Source organism: Eubalaena glacialis, chromosome 2, assembly GCF_028564815.1.
Source record: "Eubalaena glacialis isolate mEubGla1 chromosome 2, mEubGla1.1.hap2.+ XY, whole genome shotgun sequence".
NCBI lineage: Eukaryota > Metazoa > Chordata > Mammalia > Artiodactyla > Balaenidae > Eubalaena > Eubalaena glacialis.
The window spans coordinates 119348648-119366756 of record NC_083717.1 but is presented as its reverse complement, the minus strand read 5'-3'; the positions used below and the strand labels follow the sequence as shown (position 1 = coordinate 119366756).

The 18109-nt window shown below is 42.6% G+C and overlaps 2 protein-coding genes and 2 non-coding genes across 7 annotated transcripts in view; all 4 read left to right on the top strand.

The window, feature by feature from the left end:
* Positions 1-16422, top strand: part of CHD8 (chromodomain helicase DNA binding protein 8) — a 57488-nt gene extending 41066 nt beyond the window's left edge. For 2 of the 4 annotated variants that reach the window (XM_061180602.1, XM_061180603.1), the window contains exons 16-38: positions 149-404; positions 987-1197; positions 1438-1633; positions 2374-2541; positions 2735-2914; positions 3070-3180; positions 3526-3722; positions 3974-4173; positions 4254-4434; positions 4523-4612; positions 5073-5176; positions 6325-6454; positions 7400-7475; positions 7938-7992; positions 8167-8374; positions 8795-9003; positions 9097-9816; positions 10031-10182; positions 10460-10762; positions 11588-11701; positions 11889-12068; positions 12466-12582; positions 15448-16422. In XM_061180602.1, coding sequence (XP_061036585.1) covers positions 149-404; positions 987-1197; positions 1438-1633; positions 2374-2541; positions 2735-2914; positions 3070-3180; positions 3526-3722; positions 3974-4173; positions 4254-4434; positions 4523-4612; positions 5073-5176; positions 6325-6454; positions 7400-7475; positions 7938-7992; positions 8167-8374; positions 8795-9003; positions 9097-9816; positions 10031-10182; positions 10460-10762; positions 11588-11701; positions 11889-12068; positions 12466-12582; positions 15448-16011 — 4722 coding nt within the window. In that variant the 3' untranslated portion in view covers positions 16012-16422. The remainder of the gene's footprint in view (positions 1-148; positions 405-986; positions 1198-1437; positions 1634-2373; positions 2542-2734; positions 2915-3069; positions 3181-3525; positions 3723-3973; positions 4174-4253; positions 4435-4522; positions 4613-5072; positions 5177-6324; positions 6455-7399; positions 7476-7937; positions 7993-8166; positions 8375-8794; positions 9004-9096; positions 9817-10030; positions 10183-10459; positions 10763-11587; positions 11702-11888; positions 12069-12465; positions 12583-15447) is intronic. The other 2 variants (XM_061180604.1, XM_061180605.1) reach the window with 2 other exon arrangements.
* On the top strand, positions 6910-7019 carry LOC133086057 (small nucleolar RNA U6-53/MBII-28). Its single transcript, XR_009699840.1, has one exon. It is a non-coding gene; the product is annotated as a small nucleolar RNA U6-53/MBII-28 (small nucleolar RNA).
* On the top strand, positions 11284-11393 carry LOC133086058 (small nucleolar RNA U6-53/MBII-28). Its single transcript, XR_009699841.1, has one exon. It is a non-coding gene; the product is annotated as a small nucleolar RNA U6-53/MBII-28 (small nucleolar RNA).
* A 1154-nt stretch (positions 16423-17576) lies between the features above and the next one.
* Positions 17577-18109, top strand: part of SUPT16H (SPT16 homolog, facilitates chromatin remodeling subunit) — a 34344-nt gene continuing 33811 nt past the window's right edge. Inside the window, exon 1 of the mRNA XM_061180601.1 lies at positions 17577-17752. Within this exon, the coding sequence (XP_061036584.1) occupies positions 17687-17752 (66 nt within the window). The 5' untranslated portion in view covers positions 17577-17686. The remainder of the gene's footprint in view (positions 17753-18109) is intronic.

The window sequence follows — 18109 nt, the reverse complement described above, 5'->3', positions numbered from 1 at the left end:
CCTTTTGCCTACATCATTTGTGGCATTGTCCAAAATCTACTTTTCTCAGATACTGGAAAACTCTCATTGTATTTCTCCATGTTTCCACCTAGTGTGAGAATGTTTGTCCTCATGTTAGTGATTTCTTTTTTCTCTGTATTGGGCACAGGTTCAAAAGCTACAGGCCATTCTCAAGCCAATGATGCTGAGAAGACTCAAAGAGGATGTTGAAAAAAACCTGGCACCTAAGCAGGAAACCATTATTGAAGTAGAGCTGACCAACATTCAGAAGAAATACTATCGAGCTATTTTGGAGAAGAATTTCTCCTTTCTTTCCAAAGGGGCAGGTCATACTAACATGCCTAATCTACTCAATACAATGATGGAGTTGCGAAAATGCTGCAACCACCCATATCTCATCAATGGTGAGGGAATTCCTGGAAAATACCTACATTTCTGTGTTCACCTTGTTTACTTTCTAAGTGATATTCCTCAAGAACAATGGATGCATTGACTGATCCATCCTAATTTGGGAATAGAGGAGATTTCTCCTTTTAAAACAATTCTCATGTGGAACGTCTTCCTGTAGTTCTTTCTACCCCTTTGATCCTGCATAATCTCCAAAGTTAAAAAGGATTTGCTGTTTAGAATTTCATGAATAAGAACTCAAGTCATTCTGTTCTGTCTTCACTGGTACTCCATTTTGCTGTTTGTGGTTTGGATGCCAGTAGGGTGGTAATAGTGCTTTGCATGTACTATTCTGGTCCTTGTCCACATACTTACCTATATTTTACCCAGTTCTTAAGCCTGACTTACATGGAATATTTTGTATGAATAAAATTGAGCATGATTTAGGATTTTGGGGGTGCTGAAATTCTGTGTGTGAGAAATACTGATATCAAGTCAGATTACTTTTTTTTCTTTGCTTCCTTGTCTCAGTTAAATAAACTGCAGCCTTAGTATGTTTCTCTGGATCTCACCATCAGGTTTGATTTTTCTTTTGGCAGGTGCAGAAGAAAAAATCCTAACAGAATTTCGAGAAGCTTGCCATATCATACCTCATGACTTCCACTTGCAGGCAATGGTTCGTTCAGCTGGCAAATTGGTTCTTATTGACAAGTTACTTCCGAAACTTAAAGCTGGTGGCCATAAGGTTCTGATCTTCTCCCAGATGGTACGCTGCCTAGATATCCTAGAGGATTATCTAATCCAGAGGAGGTAAGAAAAGAGTCATTCTTTGCCTTGTGTTTACTATATACTCATAAAGCTGCAAAGAGTAGGAGGGGCCTGGGTTTAATTAAAGTTGACCAGGACTGGGATAAGAGAAGTGTTTAAGACTCTCACTCTTCACTTTCTGATAAAGTTTTTGGTGAACTAGAGATATAAAGGTACTGATATTAATCCCAGTCTGCTTTTTTGTTAGCCGATTAAACTTTCCTTCCTGTGATTCCCATACAGGTACTTGTATGAGCGTATCGATGGGCGAGTTAGAGGCAACCTTCGGCAGGCTGCTATTGACCGCTTCAGCAAGCCTGACTCAGACCGATTTGTCTTTTTGCTATGCACCCGGGCTGGTGGACTTGGAATTAATCTCACAGCTGCTGATACTTGCATCATCTTTGATTCAGATTGGAATCCACAAAATGACCTGCAGGTAAAGGAAATCATTGTCTTAGGGACTAATCACCTAACCTGGGAGGTTTTGCAACAGGATCAGGATCTCTTAGAAAGTCTTGTCTTTTAGAGAGTATAGAATTGTTAGGTTAGTTAGGTTACCATACTTGTTCTGTAAAGGGCCAGATAGTAAATATTTTAGGCATTGTAAATCAGACAGCCTCTGTTGTAACTACTCACCTCTGCTCTTGTACCACAAAAGCAGCTATAGACAATATGTAAATAAATGGGTAGAGCTGTGTTTCAGCAAAAACTTTATTTACAGAAACAGGTGACTAGGATTTGCTGACCCCTGGTCTAGATGATGGGGCAATAATTTCATCTTGAAGTTGACTTTTGATTTTGAGTTGATCTCATGGCTGCTTTATAGATGGAAATTGGTATTTTGACTCCTCCCCCCACCCCCTCTAATGTTATGTTTTTTGTTTTTTAAAATTAATTAATTTATTTTATTTATTTGGCTGCATCAGGTCTTAGTTGCAGCACACAGGATCTTAGTTGCAGCATGCGGGATCTTTGTTGAGGCGTGTGGGCTTCTCTCTAGCTGTGGCGCACGGGCTCCAGAGCGCATGGGCTTAGTTGCACTGTGGCATGTGGGATCTTAGTTCTCCAACCAGGGATCGGACCCGCGTCCCCTGCATTGCAAGGGGGATTCTTAACCACTGGACCACCAGGGAAGTCCCTCTAATGTTATGTTATCTTTGCCCTTCCTTCCACCAGGCCCAAGCACGGTGTCATCGAATTGGGCAGAGCAAAGCTGTGAAGGTGTACCGTCTCATCACTCGTAATTCTTATGAGAGAGAGATGTTTGATAAGGCTAGCCTCAAGTTGGGATTGGATAAAGCTGTGCTTCAGTCTATGAGTGGTCGGGATGGCAACATTACTGGAGTGAGTCTTCTTAATCTCTAGCTATACTTGTAACAGGTCGTAGTGATGGAGGGAGACAAAAGCTATTTTTGCATAGGAACCTGACCTCTCATTTGGGTTCTCAATTATTGTTTCTTAAAATATAATAAAATGTCATGATATGGTTAGATAATATTCTCATGTAGTTTTTTCACCTTTCTATTGGATTTTGTAGATCCAGCAGTTCTCCAAGAAGGAGATTGAAGATCTCTTACGGAAAGGAGCATATGCAGCCATAATGGAGGAAGATGATGAGGGCTCCAAGTTTTGTGAAGAGGACATTGACCAGATCTTGTTAAGACGAACCACTACCATCACCATTGAATCTGAAGGAAAGGGTTCTACGTTTGCCAAGGTATGTTCTGTCGGTGCCAGCGGCTGAGGAAGCGGAGAGAGACAGGACTCTCTAGAATTGAATGTATTTTTTAAATGTAGTTTTAAAATATACTGGTTTCCCATTGCTCAAAAAAGTGGTATAGTCAACTTTACTGTTTCTTTGTTCCTCACTAGGCAAGCTTTGTGGCTTCTGAAAATAGGACTGATATTTCTCTGGATGACCCCAACTTTTGGCAAAAGTGGGCCAAGAAGGCTGACCTGGACATGGATCTACTCAATAGCAAGGTGAGCTTCCTTCTCCTTTAGGGAGGAAGTATTGCAGAAAACACGTTACTTTCTGGAGTCTTTTTGGCTGCTCTGATTCTTCAGTGCTGACCTTGGCTTATAATGGTATATACAAGGGCCATTATAAAAACTTTCTACACAGGAGGCCCCAGAAAACTACTTAGATAACTACCACTTAATTTCACTTCCTGAGTACCCGTAGATTATTTTGCATGTCCAAAAAAGAATCTCTCTTTGAGTATCTACAAATGTTACATCCAAGGCTATTTCAATCTGATTGTCTTTAATTCCTTTCCCATGATCATATCGTGAAGAGAGTTACTTCTCCTTTTCTTCTCTGCATAGAATAACTTGGTGATTGACACACCTAGAGTACGGAAACAGACCCGCCACTTCAGCACTCTGAAAGATGATGACCTAGTGGAATTCTCTGATTTGGAAAGTGAAGATGATGAGCGGCCACGCTCTCGCCGGCATGACCGTCATCATACCTATGGGCGCACTGACTGCTTTCGGGTGGAAAAGCACCTCCTGGTATATGGGTAAGAACCCACCTTGCCATCAGAGGTAGTGCATCTCCATCCTGATAGACATCTAGTTTGCTTTTAAAATTGGAAGCTATGGTCAAAGAGGGGATAATGGGAAAAACTTTATTCTGTTACCATGTTTTCCCAAGATCTTTTTGTCTCCCACCTTTTGGGAAATGCGATTCTGAGGGACTGGGGAATATCATTGAATTAGAGTCCCCAGGAAAATATCAGTATAATTTCTTTTTTTGGTTTTTTTTTTTTAGCTGGGGACGGTGGCGAGATATTCTGTCTCATGGACGCTTCAAGCGACGGATGACTGAAAGAGATGTGGAAACAATTTGCCGGGCCATCCTTGTGTACTGTCTTTTACACTATCGTGGGGACGAAAATATCAAAGGCTTCATCTGGGACTTGATTAGCCCTGCTGAAAATGGCAAGACAAAAGAATTGCAGAATCATTCAGGTGATTATCAAGTCTTTGCTTTTCATCTTTTTATAGGTTACCTAATCCTCTTCAGGTCCAAGGGTTTTTCTCAATCCAAGTCTTCGATGTATCCCCTCTCCCAGGTCTGTCTATCCCTGTGCCCCGTGGACGCAAGGGGAAAAAAGTAAAGTCACAAAGCACTTTTGATATCCATAAGGCAGATTGGATCCGGAAATATAACCCTGATACTCTGTTCCAAGATGAGAGTTACAAGAAGCACTTGAAACATCAGTGTAACAAGTAAGGATGGAATTTAACATACTAAAGCATTTTCCACCTCAAGCTTTCTAAACTACTATTGAGCCAGTTCTTTCTCTGTCCCTTCCAGGGTCCTGTTGCGGGTACGAATGCTATACTATCTGAGACAGGAGGTTATTGGAGACCAGGCAGAGAAGGTGTTAGGGGGTGCTATTGCCAGGTAAAGTTATGCTATGTTTTTCTTTATGCCGTGCCTTATTCCAGAAAAGATTGGTGTACTTATTTCATTCTAAACTATCTTTGGGATACCTGATAATTAAGATCTGTATATCAGGTCTTCAGTCCTGTACAGTCGGCCTTTTGTATCCGTGGGTTTTGCATCCTTTTGATCCACGGTTAGTTGGATCCATGGATATGAAGGGCCAACTGTATTCATTGTACGACACCATTTTATATAAGGGGCTTGAACATCCATGGATTTTGGTATCTGGGGGGACTCCTGGAACCAATCCTCTGTGGATACTGAGGGACAGCTGTTATTGATACCAGTGGAAGGAAATAGGCAGATGTATGACCATTTAAATTAACAGATAAAAGAAGATACCTGTAATAATCTTCCCAAGGATTATCTGCTTTAATTTCCTGCATTGCTGTGCTGACTCTGCCTCTTATACCTTTAGTGAGATTGACATATGGTTCCCAGTAGTGGATCAGCTGGAGGTTCCAACAACATGGTGGGACAGTGAGGCTGATAAGTCCCTGCTCATTGGAGTCTTTAAGCATGGTAGGTATCTGCTCTTAGTCTGTTCTTTTCCCATTGTAGATTTATGTCCACAGATGGGATATTTAGCAAAATGCTCATGACCAATAATTATGTTTGAATGGGAAACTAGTCCTTAAATATCCAGAGCCATTAGTTCCTATGAATAAATGTCTAAGAACGACCAGATGGATAGTTAAATCCCAAGGTAGGGAGTCTCCCATTTGTTCTCTAATCGCTGTTACCAATCTGTATGTAGTGGTATCTAAGTTAAGCTTCCACAATCCGGGGAAATAATGCATGTCCACTCTTGTTAATAATAACCATGTTTAATTTGTATGACTTTCCTGTGGCTTGCTGAAAGTGTTCTTCTTGTATGACATCTTATTTGTCTAAATATTCAGCGGTCACTCTCACGTAGATGTGAACAACCATTCTTGAGTGAAACAAAAATAGAGTATAAAAAGGGGGAAAACTCCCTTTTCAGTCTTTCCTAATAACAAATTCCAGGCATTAAAAGCAGTAAGTGCTAACTTCCAGCCTAGTGACTTAGTGAATTGGAATATCATTTCTTTTTTAATATACTTTCACGTTTACTTCTATAAAATAAAAGTAGTGGCACTTAATTCACGTTTTTGACATGTTTAATTGGATAGGAAAAACTGTGAGCATTTGTAGTCTTAGATTTACTTGTAAGACACAGAGGCTTTAGAAGAGTCCAAACATCCTGAAGTGTGTTCATCATTCATCAGACATTCAGAGTGCCTGTTTGTTTGCAGGTGCATATCTCTTATCCTTTATTTGAAAATGTGTGACCTAGTTCTAAATCATTTAAACTTTTAAAATTTCCTCACTTATGTATTGATACTAAGAATGATGATAAAATATTACCCATTAAATGGTTAAGTAAATCTATTACCATTCTCTATAAACACCGATTAAATTCCTGTTTTCAGTAACTAGTGGTAAAACTCTTTGTGACTCTAAATTGCTGTAGAAATGTTAAATATCGTACTATAACCCAACAGCTATCCAAGTTAAAATTTTCACTATATTTTGCATTATGATACCAAAGTAGCCCACATTGTTATTCCAGCAGCATATGAAGCTCACTTACATAAAGGCAAAATGAATCTCTGATTTTCTTCAAATTATGGCTCTTTTTCTTCTAGGCTATGAAAAATATAATACTATGAGGGCAGACCCAGCCTTGTGCTTCCTGGAAAAGGCTGGCCGACCAGATGACAAAGCCATTGCAGCAGAACATCGAGTGTTGGATAATTTTTCTGACATAGTGGAAGGGTAAGCATTAGTGTTTAGTTCTCTTAAAGCTCGGTGTCCACCCTATGAAGGGTATTTGTTGCTTGTACTAAGAGATAACATAACTCTAGCCTTGACTGAACCCATTCGGATTCTTAATGGTGGTTATACTCATGAACGATAAATTCTTAACAAACAGTGAGACCAGCAGAAAGGTCTCCATAAACTGGCCTAAAACCATACATTGCAGTATGATGCAACTAAGGGTGAAAATTAATGTTATTCTCAAATGGCTTATTTGACGTTCTGTTCAGTTTTCTTTGCAATGCTTTTCTGTACAGCCGTAGTAGCTGAGAGGATAACTGGTTCTCTTGAAAGATAGTAGTCATGTAGCAATCCCATGCCACTTATATGATAGAGCCTCAGGAAATTTTAGCCCTGGTTTATCTCCCAGTGGTGGCTGACACATAAAGGTGTTTACTCTGCCTGGATACATGCCTCGATGATGAGTTGCCATGCTAATACTGAGCCACCAGGTAGGGCATTGTTGCCCTGGTTTGGGTGCCAATGAGTTTAACAAAACTTCTCACGTGGAGACCTGAGGGGCATGTGAAATAGTTGGCTTAGTTCATGAATACCCTCCCAGTCCTTTGTGATTGAGAGATTTCTCTTTGATGATCACAACCTCAGTTTGCCTAGTATAGGACCCTCAAAGGAAATTGGATTGTTTATTTATTGCAAATCATTTATTATATCATCCTTCTGCTCAACAGAGCAAAGTATCAATAGTAAAAATAAACAAGCAAGCATAGACCATTCAAATGAAGTAATAAAAGTAAATACTAGTTGGGAAGGAGGGGGAAAATGGGTTAAACAATAAAAAGAGCTAGTAAGAGAAAGGAAATGTGCTGGTCAAAGTGCTTCTTTTAAAGTCAAACAATTTAGAACTGAACTTTGTCATTTTCCCATGCCTCTGGATGATTTTAGGGTTGACTTTGATAAAGATTGTGAAGATCCTGAATATAAACCACTCCAGGGTCCCCCAAAGGACCAAGATGATGAGGTGAGGAATTCTCATTTGAGTCCAGCTTTTCTCTATTACTAAATAGTATTCTCCTATTCCCTGAATCATGAAGTATATTGATTAATTTATAATACAAAATGGAAAGTACCATTTGAGAATATAAAGTATTAATGGAAAGGATTTTAACACCAGCTGGGGGAGATCAGGTATGGCTTTGTGGAGGAGGTGGGACGCAAGCTGGACAATGAAGTGTATTATTTGACTACTTAATTCTTGAGTCCCACTGTCTTCAAGCCTTTGATAAGAACTGACTTTTCAGGTTTTATTTTCATATTCTTTTAGTTGGTTGCTTCCAATTTTCTGTGAGGGTTCCTTTCATTAGAAAATTTTCTGGTTACCTTGGTGCCATAGAAGGACACACACGAGAAAGTGATTTCAGAGTGCCAATTTTACCCCCTTTTCCTCCCCTCTCCATCCTGCGGGGTGGATCTCCTTCTCTAGGGTGATCCCTTGATGATGATGGATGAGGAGATCTCAGTTATAGATGGAGATGAAGGTAAACTTCTAAGTCAACTAATACAATTTTGTGTGGGGTGGTGGGGTTGGGGGACTGACTGAATTCTGTCCTTTCCTGGGATACCAGAGAGCTTTGCCTTTGGGTGGGTTGAAATACCAGTTATCTCTACTACCTTTCCTGTACTTCCTGTTTATTCTACTTTGCTGCCCACAGCCCAGGTGACCCAACAGCCAGGCCATCTATTCTGGCCTCCAGGCTCTGCTTTGACAGCTAGGCTTCGGCGCCTAGTAACGGCCTATCAGCGCAGCTACAAGAGAGAACAGATGAAGATAGAGGCTGCAGAACGTGGGGATCGGAGAAGGCGGCGTTGTGAGGCAGCCTTCAAGCTAAAAGAAATTGCACGGCGGGAGAAACAGCAACGGTAAAATATGGCTGGGAATTTGAACTGAGCTGTAAGCTTATCTTCAGCTATGGGCCCTATATTGAAAAGCATCTTAGGAAGGATTATTTGGAATTCCCTAAGAGGGACCATCTTTTTTGTCTTTGTTACACCTCTATGACATAAAACCACACTTAATCATAACTCCCAGGAAGATCTCATATGTAGGCATCCTCATTGGGTTGTTTGTTTGCATCATTTTCCCCCGTAGCTTGCTAATTCTTAAATTCTTACATGTTATAGAGTACCTCTTCCTACCTCTTCTGCTGTCTCCTGGGGCTTTTTTTTTTTTTTTCCCCCCCAACTTTCATTTTTTGTGCGTTCAGATATTCTAAGCCATACTAAGAAGTAACCATTCCCTGTGTTCTGATCACTGTTGCCTGATTCCTCTTCCCTTTGTAGATGGACAAGGCGTGAACAAACTGATTTCTATCGAGTAGTTTCTACCTTTGGTGTGGAGTATGACCCCGATACCATGCAGTTCCATTGGGATAGATTCCGCACTTTTGCCCGACTGGACAAAAAAACAGATGAAAGCCTTACCAAGTATTTCCATGGCTTTGTGGCCATGTGCCGCCAAGTGTGCCGCCTTCCCCCAGCAGCTGGAGACGGTAAGCAAGACTGAAGCGTCTTGGGTGAGTGGGGATGGACTGTGACAGAACCAACTCTTGGTTCATTTCTTCTTCCACCCTTATCTCTTGCAGAACCCCCAGACCCTAATCTGTTCATTGAGCCCATCACTGAGGAAAGGGCCTCACGGACTCTCTACCGTATTGAATTGCTTCGGCGCTTACGGGAACAAGTTTTATGCCACCCTCTTTTGGAAGATCGGCTGGCATTATGTCAGCCTCCAGGTCCTGAATTGCCCAAATGGTGGGAGCCCATTCGGCATGATGGGGAGCTTCTGCGAGGGGCAGCCCGCCATGGGGTGAGCCAAACAGACTGCAACATCATGCAGGACCCAGACTTCTCTTTTCTGGCTGCCCGTATGAATTATATGCAGAACCATCAGGCAGGAGCACCAGCTCCATCCCTATCACGCTGCTCTACTCCACTGCTACACCAGCAGTATACCTCGCGCACTGCCTCACCACTGCCCCTGCGCCCAGATGCTCCTGTTGAAAAGCCACCTGAGGAGACAGCTGCCCAGGTCCCCAGTCTGGAGAGTCTGACTTTAAAGCTAGAGCATGAGGTGGTGGCCAGGAGCCGACCAACCCCACAAGACTATGAGATGCGAGTAGCCCCCTCTGATACTACCCCTCTGGTTTCCCGGAGTGTTCCACCAGTCAAACTGGAGGATGAGGATGATTCAGACTCTGAGCTGGACTTGAGCAAGCTGTCACCATCATCCTCTTCTTCCTCATCCTCATCCAGCTCCAGCTCCAGCACTGATGAGAGTGAGGACGAGAAGGAAGAGAAGCTAAGTGAGTGCATGTGACAGGCTGTTGGCCCTCTTCCCTGTTCCCCCCCTGCTCTTTCCCTTCTTTTCTAAATGCATCCTCTGAGATTCAGATTTTGATTTGATAGAATATCGAAGGAGATCTGTTATTCTTAGGGCCTTCATTTAAAGCCCATGTAATACATTCCTATATAACTTTATTCTTCCACCTTTGCTCACACATTCTGTATGCTCTCTAGCTGCTGACCGGTCCCGCTCAAAGCTCTATGATGAAGAAAGTCTCCTGTCCCTCCCTATGTCCCAAGATGGATTCGCAAATGAAGATGGAGAACAAATGACCCCTGAGCTGCTGCTGCTACAAGAAAGACAAAGAGCTTCTGAGTGGCCCAAGGTAACAGCCTCATTCCTGGACATGTCAAGTCTAAAAATACAGTGTGACATATACAGAGAACAAGGAATAATAGATGGTTCTGGGTTTCTTTGATTGTGTTAGTGCTATGTGTTTTTTTCGTGAAACTCCTCCCAGTTGACTTTGAGATCTGATACTCTTACCTCCCTCCTGTCTGACTTAGGATTTTTAATTATCCTGATAATGATGGAACTATTTTTTGTCACAGGATCACATAGCTAGTACTCAGGCCCTAATTGATTTCTTTTTCCCCACTCAGGATCGTGTCCTGATAAACCGTATTGACCTCGTCTGCCAGGCCGTACTCTCAGGGAAGTGGCCTTCTAGCCGCCGGAGCCAAGAAATGGTAACAGGAGGAATTTTGGGGCCAGGCAACCACTTGCTAGACAGTCCCTCATTGACTCCAGGAGAATATGGTGACTCTCCGGTCCCCACACCACGAAGTAGCAGCGCAGCTTCCATGGCAGAGGAGGAAGTGTCCGCAGTCACCACAGCGGCGGCTCAGTTCACCAAACTTCGCCGAGGCATGGATGAGAAGGAGTTTACAGTTCAGATCAAAGATGTAAGCTGAGCATCTAGGCATTGGGAAGTGAGGAAGGAGTCTGTAATTCTTGCTGACTAGCTGTCTGAACATAATACTAAGCTCGTTTGGTCCACTGACTTTAAAAATGAGAGAAGAAAAAAGTTAGCGCTCACAAAGATCCATTTAGGAAGTCACTGCACTAAAGGAAGGGATCTTATCTTGACTTGTATCTCCTGAGGACTAGATTAAAAGAAACCATATCTTTAAAAGAAATTTAATTGACACAAGGGTTCTTTTGAGTGGCTCATTTCTGGAGCCTAGAAACCTAGATTTTAAAAATTGAAATCAAACTGTGGAAAAGCTATTAAAGTGATGCCCAAGTATTATGGGCCTTATTAAGTTAAAAATCATTTCTACTGAAATTAAATCAGTATTGTTTTATGGATGGAAAATTTTATTTTTCCTGATGCTCTTCCCTAATGAACCCTAGCAGCTGGTCATTAAGCACTCAATAAGAAAATTTTTTGAAATTAGTATGTGACAGAAATATCAGGATTTTGCCCCTGTGATGAGTTGCCATGCTAATACTGAGACACCAGGTAGGGGATCTTTTCCCTGCATTGGGTGTTGTTGAGATAAATTCTACTTCTCTTAAATCTTCCTGAGGGGCACTAAGTCAAGAAATGAAATCTAAGGAAAAAATATATGTCTTCTTGTATTTCTGATTTCTACCCATTAGTCAATGGCCTTTCTTCTCACCAGCATTGAACCAGAGGATGACCCTTACCCTAAGTCCCCCTAAACTTGATTTTTATTTTAAAAACATGCCATATGATGTCTTGGGTGGGTGGGTTGTCTTCCTAGGAGGAAGGATTGAAGTTAACATTCCAGAAGCACAAGTTGATGGCTAATGGAGTAATGGGAGATGGACATCCTCTTTTTCATAAGAAGAAAGGGAACAGAAAGAAGCTAGTTGAGGTAAGTGATAGAGAAAGTCTTTAATATGATGATTAGATAAAATATTTTTGTTCCCAGTAATTGATGAAGGCAGTTGGGATTGAGGGAGTAGAAGATATTATTTTATGCCTACTGTTGGCTCTGCTCCCCCTCCCTCCCTACCCAAAAGAAGAGTATGTGCTCATGGGGGTGGATTCTGGGTTTGCAGCTGGAGGTGGAGTGCATGGAAGAGCCTAATCACCTTGATGTGGACCTGGAGACCCGGATCCCTGTCATCAATAAGGTGGATGGGACTTTGCTGGTGGGTGAGGATGCCCCTCGCCGGGCTGAACTGGAGATGTGGTTACAGGGTCATCCAGAGTTCGCTGTCGATCCCCGATTTCTAGCGGTGAGTGGCAGTTCCATGCAGCAAGATTTAAAGTCATTCCCTTGGTATTTAAGCTGTGTGAGAGGGAGGAAGCATGCCATATATTATGTCATTGTTTCTCCATCGGCAAAATAAGAGTAATTATACTTAGTCTTCCTACTTCACAGAGTTGTGAGGATCAAAATAATGTTACAGTACTTGTTAAACTAAATGCTAGGTAAATATTTACCATTGAACTATTACATAATGACCTAATTTTTTTGGAGAAGTCTGCTTCATGGCAGTTTTCCAGTAGGACTAATCCTTAATTTATCCACACAATAAGCATTTACGGTCAAAGTAGACACTAGTACCTTAATGATTACTCCAGAGAAGACTTTTTTATTCCTTTAGGATAACTGCAGCTTTTCTATTGCAGTATATGGAGGATCGCAGAAAACAGAAGTGGCAGAGATGTAAAAAAAATAATAAGGCAGAATTGAACTGTTTGGGAATGGAACCAGTACAGACAGCTAACTCTAGGAATGGAAAAAGGGTGAGTGAGACTTGAGGTATTACCACTCTGTTCCCACACTAGATATGACTAGAGAAATTATTTAATGTTATTTATCTTTTTTCCAGCATATGTTTGAGAAAATTTATCTTCGGTTCACAAAGAAAGAAACCATAGTATTTTTATTGGTATTTTTACAGTCCTGTGGCATCGTCATCTCTAGAAGAGCATAAAATTCTAAAAGCTAACTTTAGCACTTTAAGCATATTAAAATGTAAGAATTAGTAAGATGTGTTAGAAAATTCAAGGCCTTATCCTGCTGTTCTACTGACTAGGGGATTTTAGGCAGATCCTTTAACTTTTTCAATTTGCCTATCCTGAAAAGTTGAGGGTTTTGGAGTAGATAATCTCTTAAAAGTTTTATGATTCTATATATTTTAGAAGTGATTTGGGGAATTCCCTGGCGGTGCAGTGGTTAGGACTCTGCGCTTTCACTGCTGAGGGCCCGGGTTCAATCCCTGGTTGGGGAACCTGCAAGCCATGCAATGCAGCCAGAAAAAAAAAGAAGTGATTGGGACCTACTAAAGAAAACAGTCATGGGGTTTCCCAACATAGAAGAGGTTGAGAACCACTAATAATATGCCAGTAATGGAAAAAGACAGGAAATCATGTTTTATAGTTTATAATAACAATTTTGGTCATGAGTTAATTCCATTATTTTCAGATGTACTTATACTTTTATCATGGTTATAGATTTGGTGGATTAAGAACCCATAATCCTTTCCATCAAAATATAACTGCAAAAGTTTCTCTTGGCTCTGTTTGCCTTACTTTGGACAATAGTCATATTGTTTAAACATAAACATATATAAATCATGGTTTAGTTTGGTAAGCATTTAAAATGGACTAGCACTTTGTCTACTCACTTTATCTAATCATTCCCATTTGATCTTTTATATACATCTTTATATATATGTGATATATACATAAAACCACATGGTTTATCTTTTAACAAAATTAATTTCCAAATGAAAAATATCTGTCTTTTGCATTTAACAAATTCTGAGAAGAACATTATTTTGCACATAATATATATTTATTTGTGAGGTGAATTTTTTTTTTTTTTTTTTTTGGAAACATCTTTATTGAAGTATAATTGCTTCACAATGGTGTGTTAGTTTCTGCTTTATAACAAAGTGAATCAGTTATACATATACATATGTTCCCATATCTCTTCCCTCTTGCATCTCCCTCCCTCCCACCCTCCCTATCCCACCCCTCTAGGTGGTCACAAAGCACCGAGCTGATCTCCCTGTGCTATGCAGCTGCTTCCCAATAGCTATCTATTTTACATTTGGTAGTGTATATATGTCCATGACACTCTCTCACCCTGTCACATCTCACCCCTCCCCCTCCCCATATCCTCAAGTCCATTCTCTAGTAGGTCTGTGTCTGCTTCCCAATAGCTATCTATTTTACATTTGGTAGTGTATATATGTCCATGACACTCTCTCACCCTGTCACATCTCACCCCTCCCCCTCCCCATATCCTCAAGTCCATTCTCTAGTAGGTCTGTGTCTTTATTCCCGTCTTGCCACTAGGTTCTTCATGACCTTTTTTTTTTTTTTTTTCCCTTAGATTCCATATATATGTGTTAGCATACTGTATTTCTTTTTCTGTGAGGTGAATTTATAAGGCTTATTTATTATTTTTATATTGGTGAAAGTGGTTTCATATAAATATTGTTACCATGGAAGAGTGTTTTAATTTTCCCTCTTAGCCTCCATGAAACCAAGGGTGTAATACGCAGAATGGTTGATATGGGAGGCTGATGGCGAGGAGGCTGATACCTTCTCTGTCTTGAATTTAACATTATAGAGCAGCCTGTAAGGAAGGCTTTTCCTCCAGGATTACCTGTTTTTACCTCAAGTACTTTTGCACTTCTTTATAGTCAGTTGATAACTCTAAGAAAAAAGATCATAGGAAATCACAGAAAATTATAATGTGATTAGTACAGAATTCTTACTGCAGAATTGATGGCGTATCTAGCACTATATTATTACCGGACCCTACAGTGATTTGGTGCTGTTATAGTGACATTTTAAAGCCTAAACAAATAGAGTTTTGAGATGTTTGTTTTCTCCAGGTCAGAAAGGTCAGGCTTAGATTGGGCAGGTCCAGAGACACAGGTACTAATTGTCTGAGTTTATTGCCAGTTTACCCAGTACTGTACTTAGGTCTAGCAAAGTAATAAGTTCCAGCTTCAGAGAACTTAAACAAAATTTATAGTGAGACCATCTAGATGAAGCAATTTATAATTCAGCAGATATGTAAGTTTTTTTATCAATGTGGAAAAAAACGTACTTTAGTAAATTTGGTAAGGAGCTATCCCATAATCTTTTTTGGTGTTCCGGACATCCAGAATCTTAATCTGGTCTATCTTGAGTTTACCCCACTCTGACGCAATAATGAAGGATAGTATTGTAAATGTCAATATTGTCGTGCTGTACTTCACATGGTAAGATCATGTGAACAGCCTGCCATCAGTAAAGCATACTGTGCAAGTACTGATTCATTCACTGTCATACTCAGGCCGCTTATTTACAAAGGTGAATAATTTTGAATTGGTTGGCTGGAGTAAAGGTACAGTGTAGTCATGGAAAAAAATCAAAGCTGTGGTTCACATGAGTGTCAGTGTCAAGTCCTTGCTCTTGGCTTCAGCATTATAATGCTTCAACCAGCTACATCCTGCTTTTCCTCTTCCCCATTACCATCAAGCCTCATCTGACTAGTTTTGCCCCTGCTAAAGATAGATTCAGTGAAAAAGCATTTGTATGCTAGGACTCCGTTGACTTTTGTTTTTTTTCCTTCCTTTCTTTTTACTATCTTCTGTTCCTTCCTCCCAGGGTCATCATGCTGAAACAGTGTTCAACCGGGTTTTGCCAGGGCCTATTGCACCGGACAGCAGCAAGAAGCGGGCCCGCAGGATGCGACCAGACCTTTCTAAGATGATGGCCCTGATGCAGGGTGGAGGCACTGGGTCCCTGTCTCTGCATAATACCTTCCAACACAGCAGTAGTGGCCTGCAGTCTGTGTCATCTCTGGGTCACAGCAGTGCCACTTCTGCGTCTTTGCCTTTTATGCCGTTTGTGATGGGTGGTGCAGCATCATCCCCTCATGTAGACTCCAGCACCATGCTTCATCACCACCACCACCACCCCCACCCCCACCATCACCACCATCACCATCCAGGCCTGAGAGCCACTGGCTACCCTTCTTCACCAGCCACTACCACCTCTGGTACTGCCTTGAGGTTGCCACCACTGCAACCTGAGGAGGATGAGGACGATGAGGATGAAGATGATGATGATTTATCTCAGGGCTATGATAGCTCAGAAAGGGACTTCTCACTCATTGATGATCCTATGATGCCAGCCAACTCAGACTCCAGCGAAGATGGTGATGACTGAAGCCCCATCATGGTCCCCATCGCTTGGGTGGCTGCTGTATTTTCATTTACTCTGGCCCTTGGACTGTGGAAAAGTGGGAGGGGCAGGGGAGATGTGGGGAAACCCAGGACTCCAGGAGGTGAAAAGGAAAAAGAAAACTTGTACCTGATTGCTTCCAAATTTGAGAGGATTGGCTGGGCAGGGGAACTCCTAAAACAATACATGACTACTTCCTCGTTTCTGGGGAAGGAAAGGAGACTAGAGCAGCTGATGTGCTCACCCCTCCCTAGACACCTCCATTAACCACAGACTATGTAGCGCTGGCACTAGCCTCCGGCAGAGCCTGTTCCTGACCGAACTGTGGATACAGCTGGAGGGTCAGGAACTGTTACCTTCCTTCCCCTTGGCATTAATAAATTTAAGTTAATCCTTTCCCACTCTTCCCTTGTTCTACATTTGCTCAAACCCAATATATTAAGAGTTGATGTTCACAATGGGTAATTTCAACATCACTTTCCTAAAGTTCATTACTGTTCATGCGAAGTTACGTTGGATAGGGCAGACAAGTCATCCGTACTCCATTAAAGGGTTATATATAAGCTTAGGCTCTCCACCTTACCAAAGGCAAGGAAACGATCTAAGCTAAATGTCAGGCAAAATGTTGTTCCAGATTCAAACTCCAAGTTCTTATAAGAGATGAGAAGGAAGAATGTCAAGACCCACGTACATTTTGTTTCGAATTAACTGAAATAACGGTGCTTTGGGGAAGCCATAAGAATGGTGTCACTTCATGAACTGCGGCAAGGGGACTGGCTAACTGGAAGGACGCGGTCACGACTTGGCGGGGGGTGCATTCTATAAATTCCCGCAAGCCATTTGTTTCCTTTGACCCTTCCCCTATCACCCTAGCGCTCAAATGAAGCCTGGGCATTTAATTTCCCTTTCTATGGCGAAGCCCTTCCCCCGTAGCGCCGGCCCTAGTTTAGTCTTACGGGCAGGGTGGCCTCCTCTCCCAGGTTTGAGCTCTGTGTCCGCCCGGAGCCCCTGACCCAGCGTCCTGGCACCGAGGATCCTTCCAGCCCTGAAGCAGCAGAGGCTTTTACTTCCTCACCTTTTCTAGGAGAGGAACGGACCGAGTTACGCTGCAGTCTTCCCACTCCTACCCCACGCCAGACCCCGCTCTTTCCGCTTCCCCTTCCTTTGGGTGGGGCCACTGCACCCGCGCGCGGCAGCTTGTGTGGGGCGGGGCCGGCACGTTAGGACTCCCGCCTCCTTCGCAGTGCCCAGCGGCGGTCGCCGCCGCCGCCTCGGCAAGGAGTCCGAGCGCTTGGAAACCGCGGCCTGGCAGAGAGTAAGGGCGGGTGCAGGGGGGTCACGTGATGACGTCGACTCTCGTGCGGCTGTTGCTAAATTGACAAGAAAACCCCGCGAAAATCTGGACTCTTTTTGCGTTACATATTTTGTTGCTTTCCCCACTCTTTTCCATCCTCTCCTCCCCCTACCTCCGAAGGAAGGATTTAAAAAAATAAAATAAAAGAATCCCAAGCGCTGCTGGGACCCGGAAGCGGAAAGGGCATCTTTGAGGTCGATACTTCCGGGTCACTGGGAGAGTGCGGGATTCCAGGGCCGAGAGAGGGTGGCGGAGCCGGGACCTCGCGTGATTCTCGGAACCCGAGGAGGAGCGGCGTCTGTGGCTATGGCTGTAACTCTGGACAAAGACGCTTATTATCGGCGAGTGAAGAGACTGTACAGCAATTGGAGGGTGAGATAGATCCCGTAATTTTCCCTAGGGAGCCCCCTTTGCCATCCCATAATAACCCCGTTTCTCGGCGCCTTTTTCCCCCTTTCCGTCGGGAATTCCCGGGTTCAGTGTCGCGCCGCTTTAGTTGCTCCAAGATCATTCACTGCAGGCGGCTCCGAGTGCCGCCCAGTAACAGGGAATCCCCCCGGCAATCACCCTGCCCTGCGGCCACCACCATCTTCCCCGCGTGCCAGCCCCCGTCATGCATAACAACCACCTCTCGTAGTTTCTTCCCGCCCTAGGAGAGGCATCATCATCCTTCCCTCCCACTCCGTGATCAAGTCTTGCTGCCCCCTCCTGCAGTGTTCGCACACACCC